Source organism: Primulina tabacum, chromosome 5 (assembly GCF_025594145.1).
Source record: "Primulina tabacum isolate GXHZ01 chromosome 5, ASM2559414v2, whole genome shotgun sequence".
NCBI lineage: Eukaryota > Viridiplantae > Streptophyta > Magnoliopsida > Lamiales > Gesneriaceae > Primulina > Primulina tabacum.
In genome coordinates, this window is record NC_134554.1 from 22,641,047 (window position 1) to 22,664,699 (window position 23,653).

The following is a 23,653-nucleotide window of genomic DNA, read 5'->3' on the forward strand; positions in this document are numbered from 1 at the left end:
CTTGCGCTTTGATTGCCACCCGAGGCTTATACTCAATATCATACTCTCCCAGCTCAACTGTCCATTTGATCATCCTCCCGGAAACTTCTGAATGAGTCATAATCTCCCGAGAGGACTATTGGTTAGCACAATAATTTTATGCGACAAAAAATAAGGTCGCAGTTTCCGGGAAATCATAACGAGAGCGAGTGCAACCTTTTCCACTTCACTGTACCGGAGCTCGGTGCCCTTAAGAGCATGGCTGACATAATAGATAGGCCTCTGATCAGAGCCTTATTCTTTTATAAGTACTGAGCTGACAACATACTCTGTAGTGGATAGATAAACAAATAATTTCTCCCCGGGCTCTGGCTTCACTAAGACAGGCAGCTCGACCAGATGTCTTTGAAGGCCTGCTCACACTTATCATCCCATCCAAACTTCTGGGCCTTCCTAAGAACCTGAAAAAATGGATAACTTCGATGCACTGACCGGGATATGAACCGGGAAAGAGAAACAATTCTTCCGTGCATCTTTTGAACTTCTCGGATAGACCGAGGAGATGACATATCCTATACAGACTTGACTTTTTCTTGATTTACCTCAATCCCCCAGTCACTAACCACAAAACCCAAAAATTTACCACTCTTCACGCCGAAGATTACACTTGGCCGGGTTAAGCTTTATCCCATACTGCATGAGAGTGTCAAAAGTTTTCTCTGAATCAGAAACGAATCCAGCAACCTCCTTGGACTTACCCAATATATCATCCACATACACCTCTACATTCCTGCCCAACTGCTTCTCAAAGACTCTGTTCATGAGACGTTGATAGGTGGTCTTTAACCCGAATGGCATGACAACATAGCAGAATGTGCCTCCCGAGGTGATGAAGCTGGCCTTATCTTGATCCTCTTTGGCCAGGGGAATTTGATGATACCTTTGGTAAGCATCCATGAAACTAAGCAGCTCACATCCAGAGGTAGAATCCACCAACTGATCAATTCTAGGAAGGGGATAATGATCCTCGGGGCAAGCTTTATTGAGATCCCTGAAGTCCACACACATTCTCCCTTATCGGTGGATTTTGGCACCAACACCACATTCAAGAGCCATGTAGGAAATTGTATTTTCCGAATGTGGCCGACTTTCAGCAAATCTCTAAAATGTACATCAATCACTTTGTCCTTCTTAGGACCAAAGTGTCTCTTCTTTTGCTTCACAGGTTGAGGTCCCAAGAGGATGTTCAAGTGATGCTCTGCCATCAGGGGTGAGATCCCTATCAACTCCTGCTGGGACTAGGCAAAAACATTAAGATTATTTTTTAAACATTTTATCAAACTAACCCGGGTGGATAAGTCAAGGTCTCAGGCCACCCGAATTTCCTTGCATGTTCCAATCTCCACCACCTCCTGCTCTTCCTCTGCCACAAACTGCACCTCTCCCTTCTCCACTACCCTCTCCATCTCCCCACAACTCTGAAATTTCTTCCTTTCCTTCCTCGCCCTCTTCTGGTCCACCCGAACCGCTTCTACATAACACTTCCGAGAAGAAGGCTGATCTCCCCTGACTTCACCTACCGGGTTTTCCACTGGGAATTTAATCTTTGATGATAGATGGATGTTACGGCCCTTAGCTTGTTCATGGCTGGCCTCCCCAAAATGATGTTATATGATGAAAGGGTATCCATCACAGTGAAAGTGGTCATCACCGTCTTCTTTAGCTCCCCGGTGCCCAAAGATAAGGGCAGAAAAATCTCCCCTTCTGGATAGACAATATGGCCAGCAAAGCCAAAAAGCGCTGTATCCACTGTTTCCAAATTATATCCCTGCAAATCCATCTGTACAAGGGCTTCCTTGAAAATAACATTCACAGAACTTCCTGAGTCCACGAAGACCCTCATAATATCATAATTTGCTACCCTTGCTTGAATTACCAGGGCATCTTTGTGGAGAAGATTGACACCCTTCAAATCTTTCGGGCCAAAAATAATCACTGCCTCATTCTTCCTCACCCCTTCTACCTCCATATAGTCCCTTCTGCTCCTTCGACTTACGAGCTTGATTATAATCACCGTCAGTAGATCCTTCGGATATCATTTTAATTACCCCATGCTAGGAGGCAAAGACTTCTTCTTCTCGGGCTCTGCATCTCTCCTTCCCCTCGGGACATCTCTTGAATCCTCCCTGGCACTGGGACCGGGCTGCCGAGCTGCCCAAGGTGGCAACCTCGGCCTCTTGCTGGGTTGATTATGTCTCTGGACAGAGGGCGGAACATATTCTCTTTTAAGCGTTTTTCAGTCCTCCGTTTTGTGATAACATACTTTATGAAGGGTACAAAACCCCTTCTTTTAAGGCTTGGTGTACTGCTGAGATGGAGGCAAGTCCCTGCTACACTCTTGGACCTCCCGGTCTTGGATAATCTTTAAGGGCACATGATGAGAAAAATGTCTCGAGTTACTCCTTCTCGGCCCCATATCCTCGGGCTTAGATATCCGGTCTCCTTTCTTCTCTCCTTACCGACTCCCTCTTCTGCTTCTGGGCCTCCTCCATATTTATATATTTTTCTTCCCGGGCCAGCAAATCTTCAAAGTCCCCAGGCGTCTTCTTGGTTATTGACAAGAAAAATTCACCCTCTCTCAACCCCTGGGTGAATGCAGTTGTCTTGGTCTCAGGGGCTCAAGAGGGGACGTCCAAAGTCACTCTGTAAAATCTCCGAATATAAGCCCTTAAACTCTCCTCCGGGCTTTGTTTCACCTCAAAAAGACTAAATTCATTCTTTTTGCATTTCTTACTACTACTAAAATGATGTAAAAACACCTTCTGAAAGTCCTCAAAATAACGGATACTCAGAGGAGCCAGTCCCTCAAACCACCTCTGCGCCGAACCAACCAGAGTGGTCAAAAACTCTTTGCACTTACTTCGGTCAGCATAACAATGCAACATGGCCATATTCTCGAACCTGGCCAGATCTTTCTCGGGGTCTGCATTGCCATCGTAATCTTTAACTTTGGCAGACTTAAAGTTCCCGGGAAGAGGTTCCCGAACAATAGCTTCAGAAAACGAGCAACCTTTAATGACTATCCGGGAATGACTTTTACCCTCGTTCTGTCCCTCCAACACCTTCATATTCTGTCTCAACTCTTGCAACTCCTCTACCACAGTCGGGGACTTGGACCCATCACTTGATTCTCTCTCTTCCCTCTCCGCTTCCTCCTCTCCCGCCTCCTGTTCTCTCTCCTGCTCTCCTCCTGCATGCGTAGCTTGATGAGAAACATCTCTCCGGTCTACGACTTTTTCCACCGCCTCAGATATAATCCAAGCCAAATCCTCCAGGGATAAAGTTATATTGGGTGGAGGTCCTGTGAGTGGAAGACCACCCTGTCCAGAGACATGCGCATCGTCTCTATGAGCTTGGGAAGTATCTTGATTTGTTCTTCTAGTAGGAGCCATATCAACGTCTTAGACTCACTTTCCTACAGACGGTGCCAATGATGTGATCCGGGTAAATCAGGTGAGCGAGAGTCGGGGCGATCCACCCTATGATGATTATGTTTAAGTAAAATGAGTAAGGAAAGGATATATCTTGTGAGAAGAATATATCTCTATAACTTTGGGCTTCTACCGTGACCTGCAAACAATGAAATGAACTCGTGAATGAGCGCCAGAGGAGTGTCAGGTGTATCCACTCCGATGCTTAAGTCAGCAGGTGAAGAAGAAATGTGGAATGGCTTGTATATGTGTGAATATACGTGAGTGTTTGAGAACTCAAAGTTCCAGAATCTTTTAAATGAGAAGTATACCTGCTATTTATAGGAGAAAATCCCATGATTACCTTGTTTTCAGTGCCTAGCTGCTAAGTAGGGTAAGGGGGCTGCCCATACCCTGCGCTTCTGATGGCTTCTTTAACATGCCAAACCCATGTTGTAATGACAGATAAGATACCCCATACTGATACACTCGAGTGCGGTGCGTTTCTCGAGGCAGCCCGGGTAGAAGTTCCCGGGAGCTTGTATGAGATCTCGGACCTCGATTGCCCGAGAAGAAAATATCCCGGGCATCCCCATGCCCGACTGTTGAAGAAGGTAATTTGCCTATTGACTGTGATTTGGGCTATTCATTTAGTATTTCGGGTCATCCATGACCCGTGCTCTTATATCACTATGTAAGTATAATGTTGTGTGTATGTTTATTGTTTTGTAATATCGTGGTGCGGAATGGAGAAGATGTGGAGCGTTGATGTTTGAGCTGGTATATGTCATTGAGCCTCTGCTAATGATATTTTGTTATCAAATATAAACATATTTGGATTTGTTATTTCGGTATGCTTCATTGAAATTGTGGTATTAGTTTACTTTATGTTAGTTTATATTTAAATGTTCAGCACACTTTCCAATGTAATTTGAGCATGAGATTTGTATTCTTACTTGCATCAATGAATGAAATTTTAGCTGTAAACAAATCTCTACAGGATGCAATGAATCAATGGTAAGATGAAAATAAGAACGTTTGAAACAACCTCGACTTTTTTTATACTAATCATAAATCATAAACTCGAAAATACTAACTAAATAAAATACCTTAACATTTCTAACAATCATAATAAATTAACAATTTAAATCTCAAGTGCATAAGATAAATCCTAAATCAGCAACTAACCAAAATTCCTAAATTGACCTTTGAAAAGATCAACTAACAATAAAAATAAATCATAAAATATCTCTAATAAAATCATTAACATAATTTTTAAATCATTTATCTATCTAGCTAGTGCGGAAACATAAAAGCCCTCAGGTGTGTACTGCTGCACTCGATCCACTCAATTGTCAGCACCTCCCATAAATAATCAAATCCTGCATCATACAAACCTAGTGAGTCTAATGACTCAACACGTTCTAAACATGGATAGCAAGTAATACATATACAATCACATGCATTAAAAATCATATTTTTATTTAAAATAGCTTTTAGACATAAATAAATCATTTAAAATCATTTAAAATAATTTAAAATAAGCTTTAAGCATAAATAAATCATTTTAAAAATAGCTTTAATCATTATCATAAATCATATATCATAAAATCGTTAAAATCATAAAGCTTTCAATCATATATCATTTTGGGTGAAGTTTGATCCTTGAAAGTGACTAGCTTTTATCCTCCGGTCGACTGATTAGTCTTCAGCTCCACATGGCCAATGAGGGTGTCAACTAGGCTCCACCGTGGAAATACGATAGTTGGGGTCCCTCTGGGGTCTTGGCCCTCACGTCATCCCCACAAAACTGTAAGTTCACCGTCCTCACATAAACGGATCCCTCACAAATCATATATCATATGTCACAGTCAATTCACATCCCTCAAAATATTTTTCCTTTCATTTTAAAACATAAAATATCACGACTTTCCAAAAATAGCATTTTAAACAGTATACATTACACAACTTTAGCATAAATAATAAAATAGCATATTACCATCAAAACCATCATTTTAAATCATAAAATATCCTTTAACATGCATTATGATCTTTCGGGACGCTGCCAAGCTTTTTCGTATTCCGTATTTCACATTGTAAAATTACCGTTTTGTCCGTAGATGTAAAAATTCTCGATTTTATCTTTTTTCTCACTTTTAATGACATGGGCTTATTCCAAATAATTATTTAAGCTTTATTATAATTTTTCATAATTTTATTCCTCTTAAATCTAGGTGTTTCAATTAATTTTTTAATTAACGTTTCGTGAGGCGATTAAAATCCCGGATAAATTCAAAACTCATTATTTTGTTCCCAAATTTTAAACATAAGATTTTTATTATTTATTCTACTCTTGTGAGCCATGAACCACACCCTTGGACCCATGGCTCCAATTTTAGTTCATATATTTTCGTTTTTGACACATATTCGAACACACCGAGCCATCTTCCAAAATACTCGAGCCATGGTCGAGCCACCTCAAGCCAAACCCAAGCCAACCCATCTAAGAACCCTACTGCGCAAGCCCAGCCCATAGAACCTAGCCCTGGCTCGCTCAAACTCTCCTGGACAGAGACACCACCCTGCGCATGGCTATATACTCACGCCTATAGACTCCCATCCCACTTGGACTCTTCCAGCCAAGCCACCACCGAGCCCACCTGACCCTAACCATCCCTGGACCATGCACAGACCCAAACCAAACCAGCACAAGCCCTTGAACTTGCGCGCAAGCCACCAGCAACAAGCAGCAGCCTGTGCGCGCCTCCATGCTGCTTCCCTCACGTTTTCCACGTCTTGCTTGAGCTACAGCGCACCCACCTGCACCAAACCTTGGCCCAACCCCTGAACATCTACCTTGGACCCTTAAAAACCACCCAGGCTCGTCCCCAGGTCAGCCGCAAGTCCTTCTTTCCCGAACAGCTTCTGCGCGTGAAGATTCCCTTCACACAAGGTGTCGAGGCCCGAAAATCCTTGCTTGAAAATTTGCGGAAAATTAAAAATTTTTCTTTTATAATAAATGGAGTGCTTCAACCATAAAATCAACTGATGAATCAAGTTCAATGTTTTAAAAAAAAATATAACAACGGAAGAAAATAAAGTTTGCCAAAAATAACAATTCAAAGAATGTCAAATAACTGGTAAAAATGTTTGAGCATAAAATGGCAGGTGCTGAAACTGAGGTCCTCGGGTGCCACTACTGCCGACCCAAGCTGGCTCACTGGTCCCCGCCCTCGGCCCTGGCCTCAACAGTACCTACAACGATCAAGTCTAGTGAGCCTAAAGACTCAGCATGCAAATATCGTAGGTAACGAGTAAATACTGAAGTAAAATGTGCATGGGATAAAATATCATGTCATGAGGCATACTGAAAATAACTTGTACTGAACAATTATAATACGTGCATAACTGAACTGAAATCATAGTAAAAATGTTTGCTCCTTGGAGCCCTGTACTGAAATAACTGGTAAAAATTTTCTGTTGAGATTATGGTCTACGCCTGTGGCCCCTGCACTGAACTGAACTGATCGGTAACTGGCTACCGGGGAGTATAAAACTGAACTGAGCTGGCCGGTCACTGGCGACCGGGTGGTACCAAACTGAACTGATCGGTCACTGGCGACCGTATAAAATAATGCTCCCATAATAGTGAATTGACCACAAGCCATATCGCATAAATCTCAAAAATAAGTATTTTCTATTTTCATGCACGTAATATAATTAAATGGCATAATGAAAATATCCTGTATATTTTACCAACTGGATTGGATCGTTCCCAGGCTCGCTGCAACCTACATATGCCATGAAAAATATGCAATAGCTTATACTTGTCCAACTATGCAATTTAAGTAAAAAAAATGCGACTATGACGCCTAATGACTTCGTATTTAATCATGACTCCGAACCAACCTGAATCAACACCGAACCGACGTATAGTCATGATTAAAATACGCTTAAAATAATGAAATGATGCTCCTAAAATGATGAGGGTCGAAATCTAGGTGAAATGGAGGCCAAAACATGAAATGCTCTTTCGAGAGTCAATTTGGCACATCACACCGTAAATTCTCGTACGACCTCAAAAACGATCCAAATCATGAACGGTCAAAAACATGACCTTCCCAACTCAAAGGGGCACTGCCCAGTCCAAGTCCATAGGCTAAAAGCTAACCTAGAACTCGAACGAGCCTCCGAACCGACACAGCAACTTGCTGTAAATTTCCAGCAGCTGCAACCTTGCTTGCATCGCGTCGTTTGCGAGACTTTTGGCCATTGGGGCTTGAACCACCGACCAAAGCCTCTCCACAACGTCCCAAGGAACGATTTGAACCATGGCTAAGGGCCCTAGGCCAGCCACAATCCTCACCTTTCCAGCAACCAACCGAAAACTCTTACCGAGGGCCCTCATGCGTGCGTGTGTAGTGTTTTGTTTTGATTGCTATCTCGTGTCGTTCCAGTGGCCATTTGATTGACCATGGCACGATCTAGACATCTAGGGGCATGGTATGAACCGTGGCTAAGGGCCATAGGCCAACCAAGATCCACACAAAACCAACCAACTCGAAGTACATGTGCTGTCAAAACCGAAGGGGCCGAGAGGGGAGGGGGCTGTTCTTGATGTTTTATGTAAGAACCGATGAGCCATGGACCAAGCCACCAAAAGGGCGACTTATTCACGTCTTAGACATGCTAGGAGAGTGATCTAACCATGGCTATAGGCCCCTAGGGCAGCCATGATCAGATCCTTTCCCTTGGACAACCAAACTGAATTTTCGAACGGTACAAATGGACACATGTGGAGTTGCTGTCCTTTCCTTGTTTTCCAGCTAGTATGGGGTTAAACCAATGGACAAGTGGGGTCCTAATGCATCCTATTACATGCATAGACGTTGCCTTGGGAGCCTGGAGTCGATCCATAACCTGAAACCACAAAACAAGAAGGAGCCGTGAACTGCACAAGAAAAATCGAAATCTGCATGGATGTTTTTCTGAAAATTCTTTGATGTATTTCGGTTTTGCATGATAAAACCTGATCATATACTGAAAAATAATTGATAATATGACTTGATTGAGGTTTGAAAGAAATCTAGACATGCCTGGTTTCGTTTCGAAAGAAAACGAACGAAACGACGACGACGCGGCACGGAGGAGTGGAACGTTTCTTTTGTTTTCTTTCTTGCTCTCGGTTTTTTCTTCCTTTCTCTCTAGCTAAGACTCACGATTTTACCTCTGAATACACTCTGAATTTCGGTGGTATGGAGGGGAAATAAGTGGTTAAAAGAGTGGAGGAGAATGGTGCAAAATATAAGGCCAAATCAAGACCAAGTCTCCCTCAAATTTGAATTTGAATTGTGGTTTGCTATCAAATCTTTGTTGGATGATTCTAGAATAGGGTGGCCGAATTCTTGAGTTTATTAGAATAGGAAAAATGCTAAATATTTACTTAATTAAGGTGAACCAAAAATTAAAAAGATCATTATGCTAATTCAACCAAGAATGGGTCAAAGGGTGATGAGTTGGCAAGGGATAGTCTAGCAACTTGGGGGGGGGGGTGGGGTGGCGAAAATACATAATAAAAATGAATGGGGAGTGTTGTTTATTTACTAAATTAATAACTCTTAAAAGCCTCACTAATCCCTTAAATAATTTAGTGAATAAAACCCTTAATTAAGTAATTTAAATGAGCTTATTTTCTACTCACCTCAAGCAACTTAAATTAAATCCTCAAACCTTCTTACCAACTTAAATGAACTTACTTGCTAGCTAAATTAACTTCTGAAAATATTTCTCGAATCTTAAATTCTATCTCAAAACTCCAACTCCAGTCCGGCCTCACTGAAATAACTGAAAAATCAAACTACTGCAATGAAATAATAAAATAATTAACTTCAAATAAATGCATTAAAATAATCATGCAATGAAGTCAATTTAATTTTAAAAAAATCTAGAATTATGTATGGCTTATACGTAGACTGAATTACGGGTTCTACACAAGGACTCTTCTCCACCCACTTAGCGCGAGCCCTAGCCCCCTAGGACTCTACCAGGCCCTCTCCCCTGACCCTCCTGGGGCCCCATCTGGCCCTGGCCAAGCCCCAAGGGGCCATGCAAAGCAACCGAGCCCTTGCACCAAGCACAAACCAACACACGCACACGGTTTCTTCTATCTTTCTTGTCCCACGGTTCTAGCTTATTTTCTATTGACTTTAACTTGTTTCAATTACAATTCAATCATATTTTATCATGTTCTGGCAGCGTGTCTATTGGGTTCATAACGATTCTTTTAAAACAAACATAAAATCGTAAAAACGTTGAAAATACGTATCATAATGTAAATAATCGAACCCACATATTTTTCATGCATAATCAATTAAAACCCACATATTATGATCCATATGATATTTAAAAAGGTTTAGAAAACGTGCCTTTGCATTTATAACGCTCGATTATTCGATCGTTGGCGAGGGTGCGACGTTGGACGACCGGATGACGAAGAACATAAGCTTTTCTTTTCCTTTATGTTTCTCGAAAATATTAGGTGTGCGCAAGGTGTGATATCGGCTGAATCAAGGTTAAATTGTGGTGTTTGAAAAGCCATGGTAACTTATTTATAGATTTAATTAATAAGCTAATGTGCTTCACATGAAATCTTTAATTTCATGTAATCATGTAATATTATCATTTAATCATACATTTAATCATATACTAAACATCATGCTAGCATTTAAAATCAATTAAATAAAACAATTAAGAAAGTAAAACAATTTTGATTTTTCGGACGTTACAACGTCATTATCACATTTGCTGATTTTTAGAATTTATCCTTAAGTTCATCGTATACCTGATTTGAAGAACCTTTTGTACAGGAATTTCCATAGCGCAGAGAGGAGTAATGGGTCAAGGCATAAATTGCAGGAGTATTGATGAGTTGTGGTTTTTTAGTGTGATGCAACTGATGTATGAATTCATCTATTGTTCCAAGCACTACGATATTTGATTTGAACTCAACCTTGCATGTTGATGCAGCCCAAGGGCAAATCAAGGTGGGATCTATGAATAGTTTCTCTGCATGTATGACATTTATTTGGATGTTAATTTTTTTAAGGCGATTTTTCTTTTTTGTGGTGTGATTGTGATTCTCTGATTATTTTATTTTTTTCAAATTTTGTTGCTTCATGTGAGTATTATTTACTTAATTTATTTGTTTCTTTGGCTCGTGGAGAAAAAAAACAGGGGAAAAAAAATTAAAATTTGTTGTTTTTCAAATAAATGTAAACAAACTTTTGTGGAAAAAATATTATTTATTTGAGTAGATTCCTCCGTTAATCTAGAAAATGTCCGTTTTGCCCGATTTTTAATAATGCAGTCATTCGGAAAAAAGAATAAGTAGGAAACAGAGGAAAAAATGTTGATTTTTGGAGAAAGTTTTGCATTACGATTTTGAAAAAAGAAATGATGTTGTGAAATTTGTGAAATTGGTCAAGGAGGCTGGATTACTGGTTCATCTTTGTATTGATTGGACCTTATGCTTGCTCAAAGTGGAACTATTGGTTCATAAATGAGAAATTTAAGGCTAGTATCAGTGGATTTCCTCTTTGGTTGCATTTCGAAAAAAATTCCCTGAAAGTGTAAACTTTATGAAAATAAAATAAACAATCAATAATTATTAAGTATTTGCTGAAAATATGAAAAATATTTGTGTTGAAAATTATAATGTTGAATGTTGAAAATTAGGTGTTGAATGTTGAAAATTAGTGTGTGATGATGTATGTAATGATGAAATTGTTTTTTGATTGTTTTCCAAAGAAATCCTATAAATAGGTCTCCATTTGTAAAGATTTGATACAATTGAGTAGAGAAAAAAATATTATAAAGTGTGTAGTTTGGTAAATTTTGAGAGTTTGAGATTTTTACTTTTTACCATAAATTTTTACTTTTCACAACACGTTATCAGCACGAAGCTCTAAAAGTCCTCCATACTTTTGCAAGCTCCAAACAGAAGAAAAAGGTAACAAAAGTAATAATATTTATTTTACTGTTATTTATTTATTGTGTATATATTTAATATATAATATAATGTTATTATTAGAAATAATAAAAATAAATTTTTCAAAAACTTGTTATAAATCCTGGGAGGATGTTAAGACGACATCCCACACTCCCGGTAAGGGATACGACAAGTATAAAAGCCTATAAGATTTTTAAACAAAATAACTTATGACACTTCATTATAATAATGTGATATGATATATATAATTATTTAAACATGACTAATATTATATACACCATATTATTACCATAAAATTATACAAATACATGCATTTATTTTTTTGTACACCAACGGTCATAAACGGTAACAAAACGGCTAGTTTTTGCCCTATAAATATGATCTCACAAACTCTTTCAATCACTCCAACTTTCTCCTATTCTCTAAAAATTATTTTTCATCAAATTTTCGAAGATAAAAGAAGATGATTTTCTCAAGGTTATTTTTAATTATTTTGGTTATCATACTCACGAGTCTTTTATTTATCGGAGAATATCCTCCTCGTGTGTTTTCTTTATTTTTACAAATGCTTGTACTTGTTGTTTATCCATTACTTTGTATTGCAATATTCATTAACTAATAAAATGCATCATAATTTTTTAGTATCACCATGTCAAATTTGACAAAGCTCGAATTTGTTGCGCTCGACATCACGGGAAAAAATTATATGCCATGGACTCTCGATGTAGAAATGAATCTTGAGTCATTGGGTCTAAACGAGACCATTAAAAAAAATGGTATATCTTCATCACAAGAAAAAGCAAAAGCTATAATATTTTTGCGTCGACATCTCGATGAAGGTTTAAAATGTGAATATCTCATCGAAAAAGATCCCATGGCTCTGTGGAAAGGATTGAAAGAAAGATTTGAACATATAAGGGAAGTTATACTTCCGACCGCCCGTGATGAATGGAATATGTTAAGATTCCAAGATTTTAAGAAAGTCAGTGATTATAATTCAGCGATGTATCGAATAATCTCGCAGCTAAAATTTTGTGGACATGAGGTTACAGAATCGGAAATGCTTGAAAAAACATTTTCCACGTTTCATGCATCAAATATAACTTTACAGCAACAATATAGAGTGCGTGCATTTACGAGATATTCTGAACTCAGCGCCTGTCTTCTTGTGGCGGAAAAGAACAATGAGCTATTAATGAGAAATCATCAGTCCCGACCCACTGGATCAACAGCATTTCCAGAAGTAAATGCTGTGAGTAAAAATGAATTTAAACCTGGAAACCAAAATCAAATCCAGAGACAAGGTTTTGGTCGAGGTCGAGGTCGAGGTCGTGGTCGTGGATGTGGACGTGGAATTGGTCGTGGTCGTGGTCGAGGCCGTGGTTTTGAAAAAAATAGAGATAGTTATTTTTATAACTCATCTCAAAAGGGCGTCACGAACCATCCACAGAAAAGGCATCATGAGAACATGAGTGTTAATGAAAATCACTCGAAAAGATTTGAAAGTTCTTGTTTCAGATGCGGCACTCCAGGACATTGGTCTCGTATTTGTCGAGCCCCTGAGCACCTTTGCAAGCTCTATAAAGAATCGATAAAGGGGAAAGAAAAAGAGACCAACTTCACTAAACGAAGTGACCGTTTGAGTGATTCAACTCATTTTGATGCTGCTGATTTATGAATGATTTATCTGGAAATGATCAATATGTTGGTGGGATAGAAATGAACAATATTGATGCTACAGATTTTCTCAATGATTTCTCTGAAAATGAATAATATAACGGTAGAATATAAATGTACAATAATTTATTTTTCATGTATTCATATAATAATGTTTTATTGTACAATTATGATATGTGTTATATTTACATATGTATTGTCAGTAATTTTATTTCATTGCATATTTTTTTTTGAAGTTCAAATATGGAAAATGCTATGAGCAAAGCTGAAGTTTGCATACCCGATAGTGGTACAACGCACACTATCCTCCGAGATAAAAGATATTTCTTGGAACTAAAACCAACAAAAACAACGGTGAATACAATATCAGGTCCTGTAGACTTGATTAAAGGATGTGGTAAAGCACAATTTTTGTTACCTAATGGTACAAAATTTTTGATCAATGATGCTTTATATTCACCACAATCGAAAAAAAATTTGTTAAGTTTTAATGATATATATTCCCATGGTTATAATACTCAAACAATGAATGAAGGGAATGAGAAGTATATGTGTCTTATCACATATAAATCAGGAAAGAAATATGTAATTGAAAAACTACCAATGTTCCCTACTGGATTGCATTATACACATATAAGTCCCATTGAATCAAACATGGTAGTTGATAATTCTTCAATATTAACCAATTGGCATGATCGATTAGGACATCCTGGTTCAACAATGATGCGAAGAATTATAGAAAATACACATGGTCATCCACTGAAAGACCAGAAGATCTTTCAGAATAATAAGTTTCAATGTAAAACATGTTCTCTTGGAAAACTTATTATAAGACCATCACCATTCAAAATCCAAACTGAATCACCAATGTTTCTTGAACGTATTCAGGGTGATATTTGTGGACCAATCCATCCACCATGTGGACCATTCAGATACTTTATGGTATTGATTGATGCCTCCAGCAGATGGTCACATGTATGTTTATTGTCAACTCGAAATGTTGCATTTGCAAGATTACTTGCTCAAATAATAAAATTGAGGAATCAATTTCCCGATTATACAATCAAGAAAATTAGACTTGATAATGCTGGTGAATTTACTTTCCAGACTTTCAATGATTATTGTATGTCTATGGGAATCATTGTTGAGCATCCTGTTGCTCATGTACATACACAGAATGGATTGGCTGAATCATTGATTAAACGTCTGCAAATGATTGCTAGACCAATGATTATGAAAACAAAGCTCCCTATTTCTATATGGGGACATGCAATTTTACACGCTGCTTCATTAATTCGCAGCAGACCAAGTGCATATCATAAATACTTCCCATTGCAGCTTGCATTTGGTAAAGAACCAGACATTTCTCATTTGAGAATTTTTGGATGTATGGTGTATGTGCCTATTGCACCACCGCAACGAAAGAAAATGGGACCTCAAAGAAAGGTTGGAATTTATATCGATTATGATAGTCCATCAATAATTCGATATCTTGAACCTCAGACAGGCGACGTGTTCACAGCACGTTTTGCTGATTGTCATTTTAATGAGGAAATCTTCCCAATGTTAGGGGGAGAACAGAAACATACCGAAAAGGAAATTACATGGCATGTATCATCATTGTTACATCTGGATCCAAGAACAAAACAATGTGAAAAAGATGTACAACAAATTATGCACTTGCAAAGAATAGCAAATCAAATACCAGATGCATTTGCAGACACAAAAGGGATAACTAAATCATATATACATGCTGCAAATGCCCCTGCTCGAATTGAAATTCCGAAGAAACAAATTGAAGATACTCATGATGTCATTAAATCCCTGAAGCGTGGAAGGCCAGTCGGTTCCAAGGATAAAAATCCTCGAAAAAGAAAATTCATAGAGAAACACGATGATCACAAAATAAAGAATGATGTTTCTGAAGAAACACATGATGATCACAAAATAGAGAATGATGTTCCTGAAGAAACACATGATGATGAAAATGTTCTGTCAGAACCACAAACTGACGAGAATCATGAAATCTCTATCAGTTATATTAATACTTGAAAAATATGGAACCGAAAAGACATAGAAGAAATTGATGATATATTTTCTTATAATGTGGCAATCGACATCATAAATAATATGAAGATCATGAACCAAAATCTTTTGGTGAATGTAAAAATCGGCAGGATTGGATAAAATGGAAAGAAGCCATCCAGGTTGAATTGGATTCGCTAAATAAACGTAATGTTTTTGGACCTATAGTCCTTACACCTGAAGATGTAAAACCTGTTGGATACAAATGGGTTTTTATTCGAAAGCGAAATGAGAAAAATGAAATAGTAAGATATAAAGCTCGGTTTGTTGCGCAAAGTTTTTCTCAAAGGCCTGGAATTGATTATGAAGAAACGTATTCTCCCGTGATGGATGCAATTACGTTTCGGTATTTGATTAGCTTGGCAGTATCTGAAAATTTAGAAATGCGTCTTATGGATGTTGTTACAGCTTACTTATGTGGATCACTTGATAGTAATATATATATATGAAAATCCCTGAAGGATTTAAGATGCCTGAAGCACAAAGTTCAAAACCCAGAGAATGTTATTCTGTGAAATTACAAAGATCATTATATGGGTTAAAGAAATCCGGCCGAATGTGGTATAATCAGCTAAGTGATCACTTGATGAAAAAGGGATATGAAAATAATTCAATATGCCCTTGTGTTTTCATTAAGAAAACAACATTCGGATGCGTAATTATTGCTGTATATGTTGATGATTTAAACATCATTGGAACGAATAAGGAAATTCAAGAAATTATGTCATATTTGAAGGAAGAATTTGAAATGAAGGATCTTGGAAAAACCAAGTATTGTCTTGGTTTACAAATTGATCAAAAAGAATGTGGAATGTTTGTTCACCAGACAAATTATACAGAAAAGATCCTTAGACGTTTTAATATGGATAAATCAAATCCTTTAAGTACTCCAATGGTTGTTAGACCATTAAACATAGAAAAGTATCCATTCCGTCCATGTGAAGATGATGAATATATTCTTGGTCCAGAAGTACCATATCTAAGTGCTATCGGTGCCCTTATGTATCTTACAAATTGTACAAGGCCTGATATATCTTTTGCCGTAAATTTGTTGGCAAGATTTAGCACATATCCAACAAAGAGACACTGGAACGGAATTAAACATATATTCCGTTATCTACGAGGAACGACAGACTTGGGACTTTTGTATTCAAAAGATGCTAATCCAAGTATAATTGGTTATGCTGATGCTGGATACTTATCTGATCCACACAAGGCACGTTCCCAAACTGGATATGTATTTACTCGTGGAGGCACTGCAATTTCTTGGCGTTCACAGAAACAAACGCTCGTAACAACTTCAACAAATCATGCCGAGATTATTGCACTACATGAAGCAAGTCGTGAATGTGTGTGGTTAAAATCAATGAGCCAACATATCCAAATCTCATGTGGATTATCATTCGACGAGAAGCCTGTGATACTATATGAAGATAATGCTGCATGTGTAGCTCAAATGAAAGAAGGATTCATAAAAAGCGATAGAACTAAACATATTCCTCCGAAGTTCTTCACATTCACCAAGGATCTTGAGAAGAATAAATGTATTGATGTTCGTCACATTCAATCAAGTGAAAACTCATCAGATCTCTTCACAAAGGCACTTCCTACGACAATATTCAGAAAGCACATATATAATATTGGGATGCGCAATCTACGAAATTTGTGAAGAATTGTTCATGTCAACATGAGGGGGAGTTTACGTGACTGCACTCTTTTTCCCTTACTATGGTTTTTATCCCAATGAGTTTTTCCTAGTAAGATTTTTAACGAGGCAGTACAAAATCACGTAATGAAGACATCATCGTATCATGATCATCATCACAAGGGGGAGTGTTGAAAATATGAAAAATATTTGTGTTGAAAATTATAATGTTGAATGTTGAAAATTAGGTAAAATTAGGTGTTGAATATTGAAAATTAGTGTGTGATGATGTATATAATGATGAAATTGTTTTTGGATTGTTTTCCAAAGAAATCCTATAAATAGGTCTCCATTTGTAAAGATTTGATACAATTGAGTAGAGAGAAAAATATTATAAAGTGTGTAATTTGGTAAATTTTGAGAGTTTGATATTTTTACTTTTTACCACAAATTTTTACTTTTTCACAACAGTATTGACATTTTAAAACATTTGTTTGATTGATGTGAAAAGCTTTAAATGCACTTCTACTTAATTTTTCTTGATTTTCACTCTGCTTAGGTATATAATAATTTTTAAGTCGTCACATATTGAATAAAATTGAGTATATGTATTGGGGTTGACCTATATTGTCTACAATATCAAATCCATCAAATTCTACATCTTAGAGGACATGAAATTAATTTCGGTAGATTTTTTTTTTTTGGAATAAATGTTTTTTCTTGTGTACTTAAGGCCAATGGTGAGTTGCATATGCTTTGTAAATTTCTTAATCTGAAAATAACATCATTCAGGATTTTGCATCTAAAAAGATGTCTATGAGTTTCACAAGTTACTCTTTAGCTTCTGTTACGAGCAAGTATATAATGCCCAATGATATCCTTTTTATCAGATGAAGAAATCGATGGCCATGTTTGACCTCCAGAAGTATCAAAAACCAAAAATATCGTGGATGTGTCTGTTTCAGCTTCATTGAAGAAAACAGCCGTCAAAACAAAGTCATTTGACCTTATGACCGACACATAATATAAAGAAATGATGAAGCATGCACCAACCAAGAAGCGTACCTGTATTAAAGAAACTTGCATGATGAAGAAGCGTGTTTCAACATATAATTGTGTAACAGCTGTTATCGTGGATAAGTCAGGTGAATCGAGTGGGTAAACATGTTATTTTAGTCGTAAATATACTCGATGGTTAGGTGGACAAGACTAGTATGTTATTTCGGTGTGACACAATCTAATATTTAGGTTTTTATATTATGTGCTTATATAAATCTATGTGATGTGATGTAGTTGTTCAAATAATAGTGTCTATTAAAGAAAATAACATTCAATGTATAATATTTAGGTTTTTATATGATGTTCTTATATATTTATCTGTGATGTGACATAGTTGTTCAAATAATACTGTCTATTTAAGAAAATAACAACCCAAGAGAAGTGTATGATGCAACAGGCCACGTTTTCAAATTGAAATAAACAAATTCATTACAAAAAAAAGTTCAATCTTACCAAAATGACTAGATGAAAATTTAATATCACCCCAAAAGATAAGCATCAAAAGTCATGGAAAGTTCCAGATGCACAAAAGAAGTTCAGTACTTCCAAAAACTAATTGCATGGAAACTTAATATCGCTCCAAAAGTGATGCATCAAAAGGCATTATGTCAATCTCCTCTTAGCAATTGTCTCGCTAAGCTCAATCTTCCGTCATGACCCAAATGCAAAAAAAGTGATAATTTGGCATGGTTATCCACCAATAAATCAACAATAACTGTAACGTCCGAAAATCAGTCTACGTAGACCGCATGCATGCAAATTAGTAAATCGTTTATTTATTTTATTTAAATGGTTTTAAATACTTAAATGATATATCTTAACATGATTGAATGTTACTGTGTAATTTTAGCTTGATTTCATGAATAAAATATTTCTGACCAAATATTCGATACTAGGCCGAGGAAAATAGACCGTGGACGATCAAGATGAAAAATATTTTTTTCATAATTAATTTAAAGGCTCGAACATGTGTTTAAGTAGGATGAAAAATTTCTAAAAATACGAGAGTTCAAATTATTTTACGAGTCAAGTCTTATTTTATTCGAGAAGTCGATTTTTGTGAAACGATGGATCTTTAAGGGCCCATGAGTTATTATTTTTAAAAACTTCTTTTCATAAACTTTTAGTACATGATTAAATTGGCATTAATGGGCCTAATTCACCTAGGATCAATGGGCCTAATTATTCTTAAACTTAAAACCTAAAAGCCCTAAATTTCAAAATCTATAAAGATTAAACCAAGGTTTCTTGAAACCTAGCAGTAGCCACACCTCACGCACATCACACACACTGAAATTCAAAATATCCAGAGATATATTTTGAAGCCTAGACGTTCCACAATTGCTCCTCCTCGCTACCTCGCGCCGACGATTGAATTTCGAGCTTTTTAAACGTAAAAGCACATTTTAAATCTTCTTTTTTGCACCATTCAAATCATAATATGTGTTTTATGTCTTGAAGTATGAAAATTATTTTGAACAAATTATTTAACGTTTGGATGCTTATTTTTCAAAGTTTTTGACGTTTTTACGCTTGTTGAGTCTCGCTTTGATTTTCAAGGGACATGCTGCCATTAGGGGACATTTAAGGGTTGGAAAAGGGGTCGTTTAAGTGTGAGACAAGGGCTGGACAGAAGTTAGAGGAGCTAAGCATGGAAGGGTTTGAAACAAGGATTTTGTGAGGGTTTCTTGGGGAAACATGGCACGACTGGACCACAGCGACACCAGGGCTCGACCAAGCATGGCCATGGCCCTATCATGGTCATGTCCAGAAGGTAGGAGATAGCTGGCAGGAGGCCTCGAAGGACAGGAGGTAGCCGCTACCCTAGGAAGGAATTTAGGGTCGGGTTGGAGGGGCTGAGTGACAACTAGGTTTGGGTTGGTTCAAGCTGGTTAGGGCGGTCCTAGGAGGGTTTTGGGGGTCTGGTCTTGGTTGGGACTTGGGCTGGACGCACGTGGCTGGCGCATGGTGAAGGCCACGATCGGTTTTGGGGAAGGGGGCTCCGACGATGGTTACGGCAGCAGCAGGGGCTGGCCGTGGGTTCACGGGGGCTGATTCATGGCTCACGGGGTAGTCTAGGGTCGAGAAAGTGGTGTCTCGATTTTGGGAAAAAATTGTTAAGTTTTGAGTCGATTCAGGCTATAAATGGAATTTTGGTTTAGCAATTAAGTTGAATAAATCAAATTATGCAAGTTTAGGTGTAAAAAAATTATCAGAGGACAAAAATAAGGTTATATGATTGTTCGGGATAGGCTCGAGTTAAGAAAATTAAGAAAAAGTCAAAAATGGCAAGTTCGAGGTCCATGGATAAAATGATCATTTTATGTCCTGGGTAGTTTGAAAGGTCTGGAAGCATCCCAAGGAATCATAATATATGTTAAATGATATTTTAAAATTTTTATGATGAAAATATGATATTTTTACGATATATGCTGAGGTTAAACGATTTTACCGAAAAATGCTATTGTTATGATTTTTGAAGAACACTATATTTTATAAATTTTTTAAAAAATAAAAAATATATATTTTGAAGGATGTGAATTGACCGTGATTGGAGGATATATGGGGGATCCATTTTAAGAAAGAACGGTGAATTTACAAATTTAATGAGAATATCGTGAGGGAAAAAACCTTAGAGGGAGCCCGTTTACAGGAAAAGGCCCCAGAGGGAGCCCAATATCGGATTTCCATGTTTGGTCACGACCCAGTTACGAGAGTTTTTGACGCGCAGTCCCAGGTATTTGGTGTATAGATTGATCAATCGACCAGATGATGAATGATAATGGATAAATGATGCATCCCAGATGTGTTATTCCCATGAATACTAAGGAGGAGAAACGTGAGGAGAGGCGTGAGGAGATACCTCGACCACCCCCGGATGCTGCTACTCGGGTGATCGAAGGGATGGCTCGTTTATTGGAGAAGCATGCTGGAAATGCTTCTCGGGGACGACCCGATGATGTTTATATGCAGTTTCAGAGGATGGATCCGAAATATTTCTCTGGCAGTACTGATCCATTCATTGCTAAGGGATGAATTAATATTTGAAAGTGATATTTTGTTATATGAATATGATGGATGCTGACAGGGTTCGATGTGCCATTTATTTGCAGAAGTATGACGCATCTCTGCGGTGGGAAGAAGCTGAGAGAGGGGTGAATCTGAATACCCTTACATGGGAGGATTTCAAAAGGATTTTTATGAGAAGTACTTCACTGCTGATGTGAGTTCTAGACTGAAGAGAGAGTTCATGAGTCTCCGGCAGGGAGACATGTTTGTTGCTGAGTTCGTCGAGAAGTTCGATAAGGGTTGTCACTTTGTGCCCCTGATCTCCAATGATGCTGACGAGAAACTGAGACACTTCCTGGATGGTCTCATGCCTATTGTACGTCGGGATGTGCTGTTTTGAGGAAGGCCTTCAGAGCTGAGCAATCACCGAAAGATATTGAGTGGGAGATGCAGAGGAAGAGGCTCCCCCTCCATAGCAGCAGCAACATCAGAGCAAGAAGCCGTATTCGGGACCACTGAAGCAGCCAGGGCAGCAGAAACCACAAGGGCAGCCACAAAGAGCAGTTGCCCCGAAGACTGACGAGAAGCCGCTCTGTAAAGAATGAAATCGCCATCACTTTGGCAAGTGCATGTGGGCACCTACAAGTTCTTCAAGTGTAGAGGAGACGGGCATAAAGCTACTGATTGCCCAAAGTCGAAGCAGTCTGTGACTGGAAGGGTCTATGTGATGCATGCTGAGCAGGCGGTGCCTGACACTTGCTTATTACAGGTATTTCGGCTATCTAAGCATTGTATATTGCTTTAGTGCTTGAATTAATAAGCATGGATGCTAGTGTTAAATTAAGCTTAATTGAACTTGAAGATTTAGAATTTGTGTGTTTCGAATTTGAACCATTTAGGAAGGAGAATTTTATAACTTCATGGTTATGGGTTGAATTTTAGAAAATTGAGAATTTAGGGACTGAATTGTAACAAATGAAAACTTAAGGGAGCTAATTGAAATTTTCGAAAAATTATGGGGTTATTTTTGCTATAGTTCGAAAATATGGGGGTGATTTTCCTATTTTTCGAGAACTAGGAGGGCTAAAATTCAAAAATGAGGATGAATTTGAAGAATTTTAGAATGTTGGGGCTAAATTTCTATTTTCGAAACATTGAGGGGCTGTTTTGGGAATTTTCGAAACATTTAGGGACTAGTTTGCTAATATTGGAAACTGGAAGGGCCTAGATGATCAAATTTTTTTTCGAATTTTATGGCCTTGTTTAGATATAATGCGGTTGTTATCACAGGCAGGATATTCATAGTGGGTGTAGCTGCCTACGTTTTGCAAGATTCTGGAGCTACACATGCTTTTGTATCTGAATCCTTCGTAAAGCGATTGAGAATCTTATCGTAGGACGTTGAATCGGGATTCAGAGTTACAATGCCTTCGGAAGAGCAGATGGTGTCTACCAACATGGTGAAGGATGTGGAGATTAAGTTACAGAAGAATGCCATTCGAGCAGATCTTATTGTGTTGCCGATGCTCGAGTTCGATATTAATTTGGGCATTGATTGTGTGGGGTCTTTAACTCTTAATTGTAATTACAATGCAATTTGATTATAGTAATTAATTACAGTGGAAAACGAGTTAAAAGTTTTCTTTACAATGAGCCCATAATGTGTCATCTATAATTATAATACTCAAAATAGTATTTAATAATGTTTCGTCTAAGCATATCACATCATAAAATATGTCCACACAATAATCAACTACATACAACAACTCAAATCCTCGGGACATGCCTTGGTATATAGATACACATATATACTGGGATAAACAATTAAACCTCAAATCAACTGTGGCTCCCTCCAGAAGTACCCTCTCTAGCATCCTGATATCCTGGAGTACCTACTATTGTCCACACACAAAGACAACAACAGCCCTCTTTGGGGGTGAGCAAAGCTCCGTATGGAACAACCATCATATATACCTGAACTATTCAAATGGCTACTCAAATTACTATAACAGCAAGCAAGTTCAGAAAAGATATCGGATGAACAACCAGTTGAAAAATGCTAAAACTCATATTGCTTCATCTGCACACTACACATCAAGCACACACAAGTCGAGAAAAACTATCTGGAACATAGCAACTGTAAAGTCAGTTAGACTAGTCCAAATTTGGATTCCTAAAGGACTGATCAGTTTAGGACCCAAATAGATATGACAGGGGATGAAAATTTGCTATCTCAACACATCAAATACACTGGTCCTAACATCAGTTTTGGAGACAACTCCAAAGGTAAAATTGTGGGTAAGGGTAAGCTTATCCATGATAATTTTACTATCAATGATGTTTTACTAGTGAAGAATTTGAAGTATAACTTGATTAGCATCATTCAGTTATGCGACAATAATTTCTCAGTTTAGTTCGACAGACACACTTGTTCAGTTAGAGACTCAACTGATGAGGTCATCTTAACTGACAATCGTTGTGGGAACACCTACAAAGTCAGTTGGACTGATCAATCTTATGCACCAGTTTGTTTTATAGCTTCCAAATCTTCTAAAAACTGGTTGTGGCATAAGAGGTTGAACCACCTAAACTTTAAATTTAGTGCTTATCTGAGTAACCATGATCTTGTAACTGGTTTGCCCAAAATAGATTTTTCAAAAGATAAAATTTGTTCAGCATGTCAGTTTGGTAAGCAAGTAAGATCTTCATTTAAAATCAAGG

The 23,653-nt window shown here is 37.7% G+C and overlaps 1 protein-coding gene across 1 annotated transcript; it reads right to left on the reverse strand.

Annotated features, from left to right (window-relative positions):
- Window positions 1-1,346: 1,346 nt before the first annotated feature.
- LOC142544268 (uncharacterized) lies at window positions 1,347-2,008 on the reverse strand. Its single transcript, XM_075651329.1, has 2 exons — window positions 1,607-2,008; window positions 1,347-1,490 (listed from the first exon to the last, which is right to left on the reverse strand). The coding sequence occupies exons 1-2, from the start codon at window positions 2,006-2,008 to the stop codon at window positions 1,347-1,349; spliced, it is 546 nt and encodes a 181-aa protein (XP_075507444.1).
- Between the last annotated feature and the right edge of the window lie 21,645 nt (window positions 2,009-23,653).

Bases quoted from the DNA above. Each gene is read 5' to 3' on its own strand.
- LOC142544268 (XM_075651329.1), bottom strand. From the start codon at position 2,008: ATGGAGGTAGAAGGGGTGAGGAAGAATGAGGCAGTGATTATTTTTGGC. The intron at 1,491-1,606 runs GTAACATCCATC...CGGGTGGACCAG, and splicing joins CCATGAACAAGCTAAGGGCC to AAGAGGGCGAGGAAGGAAAG.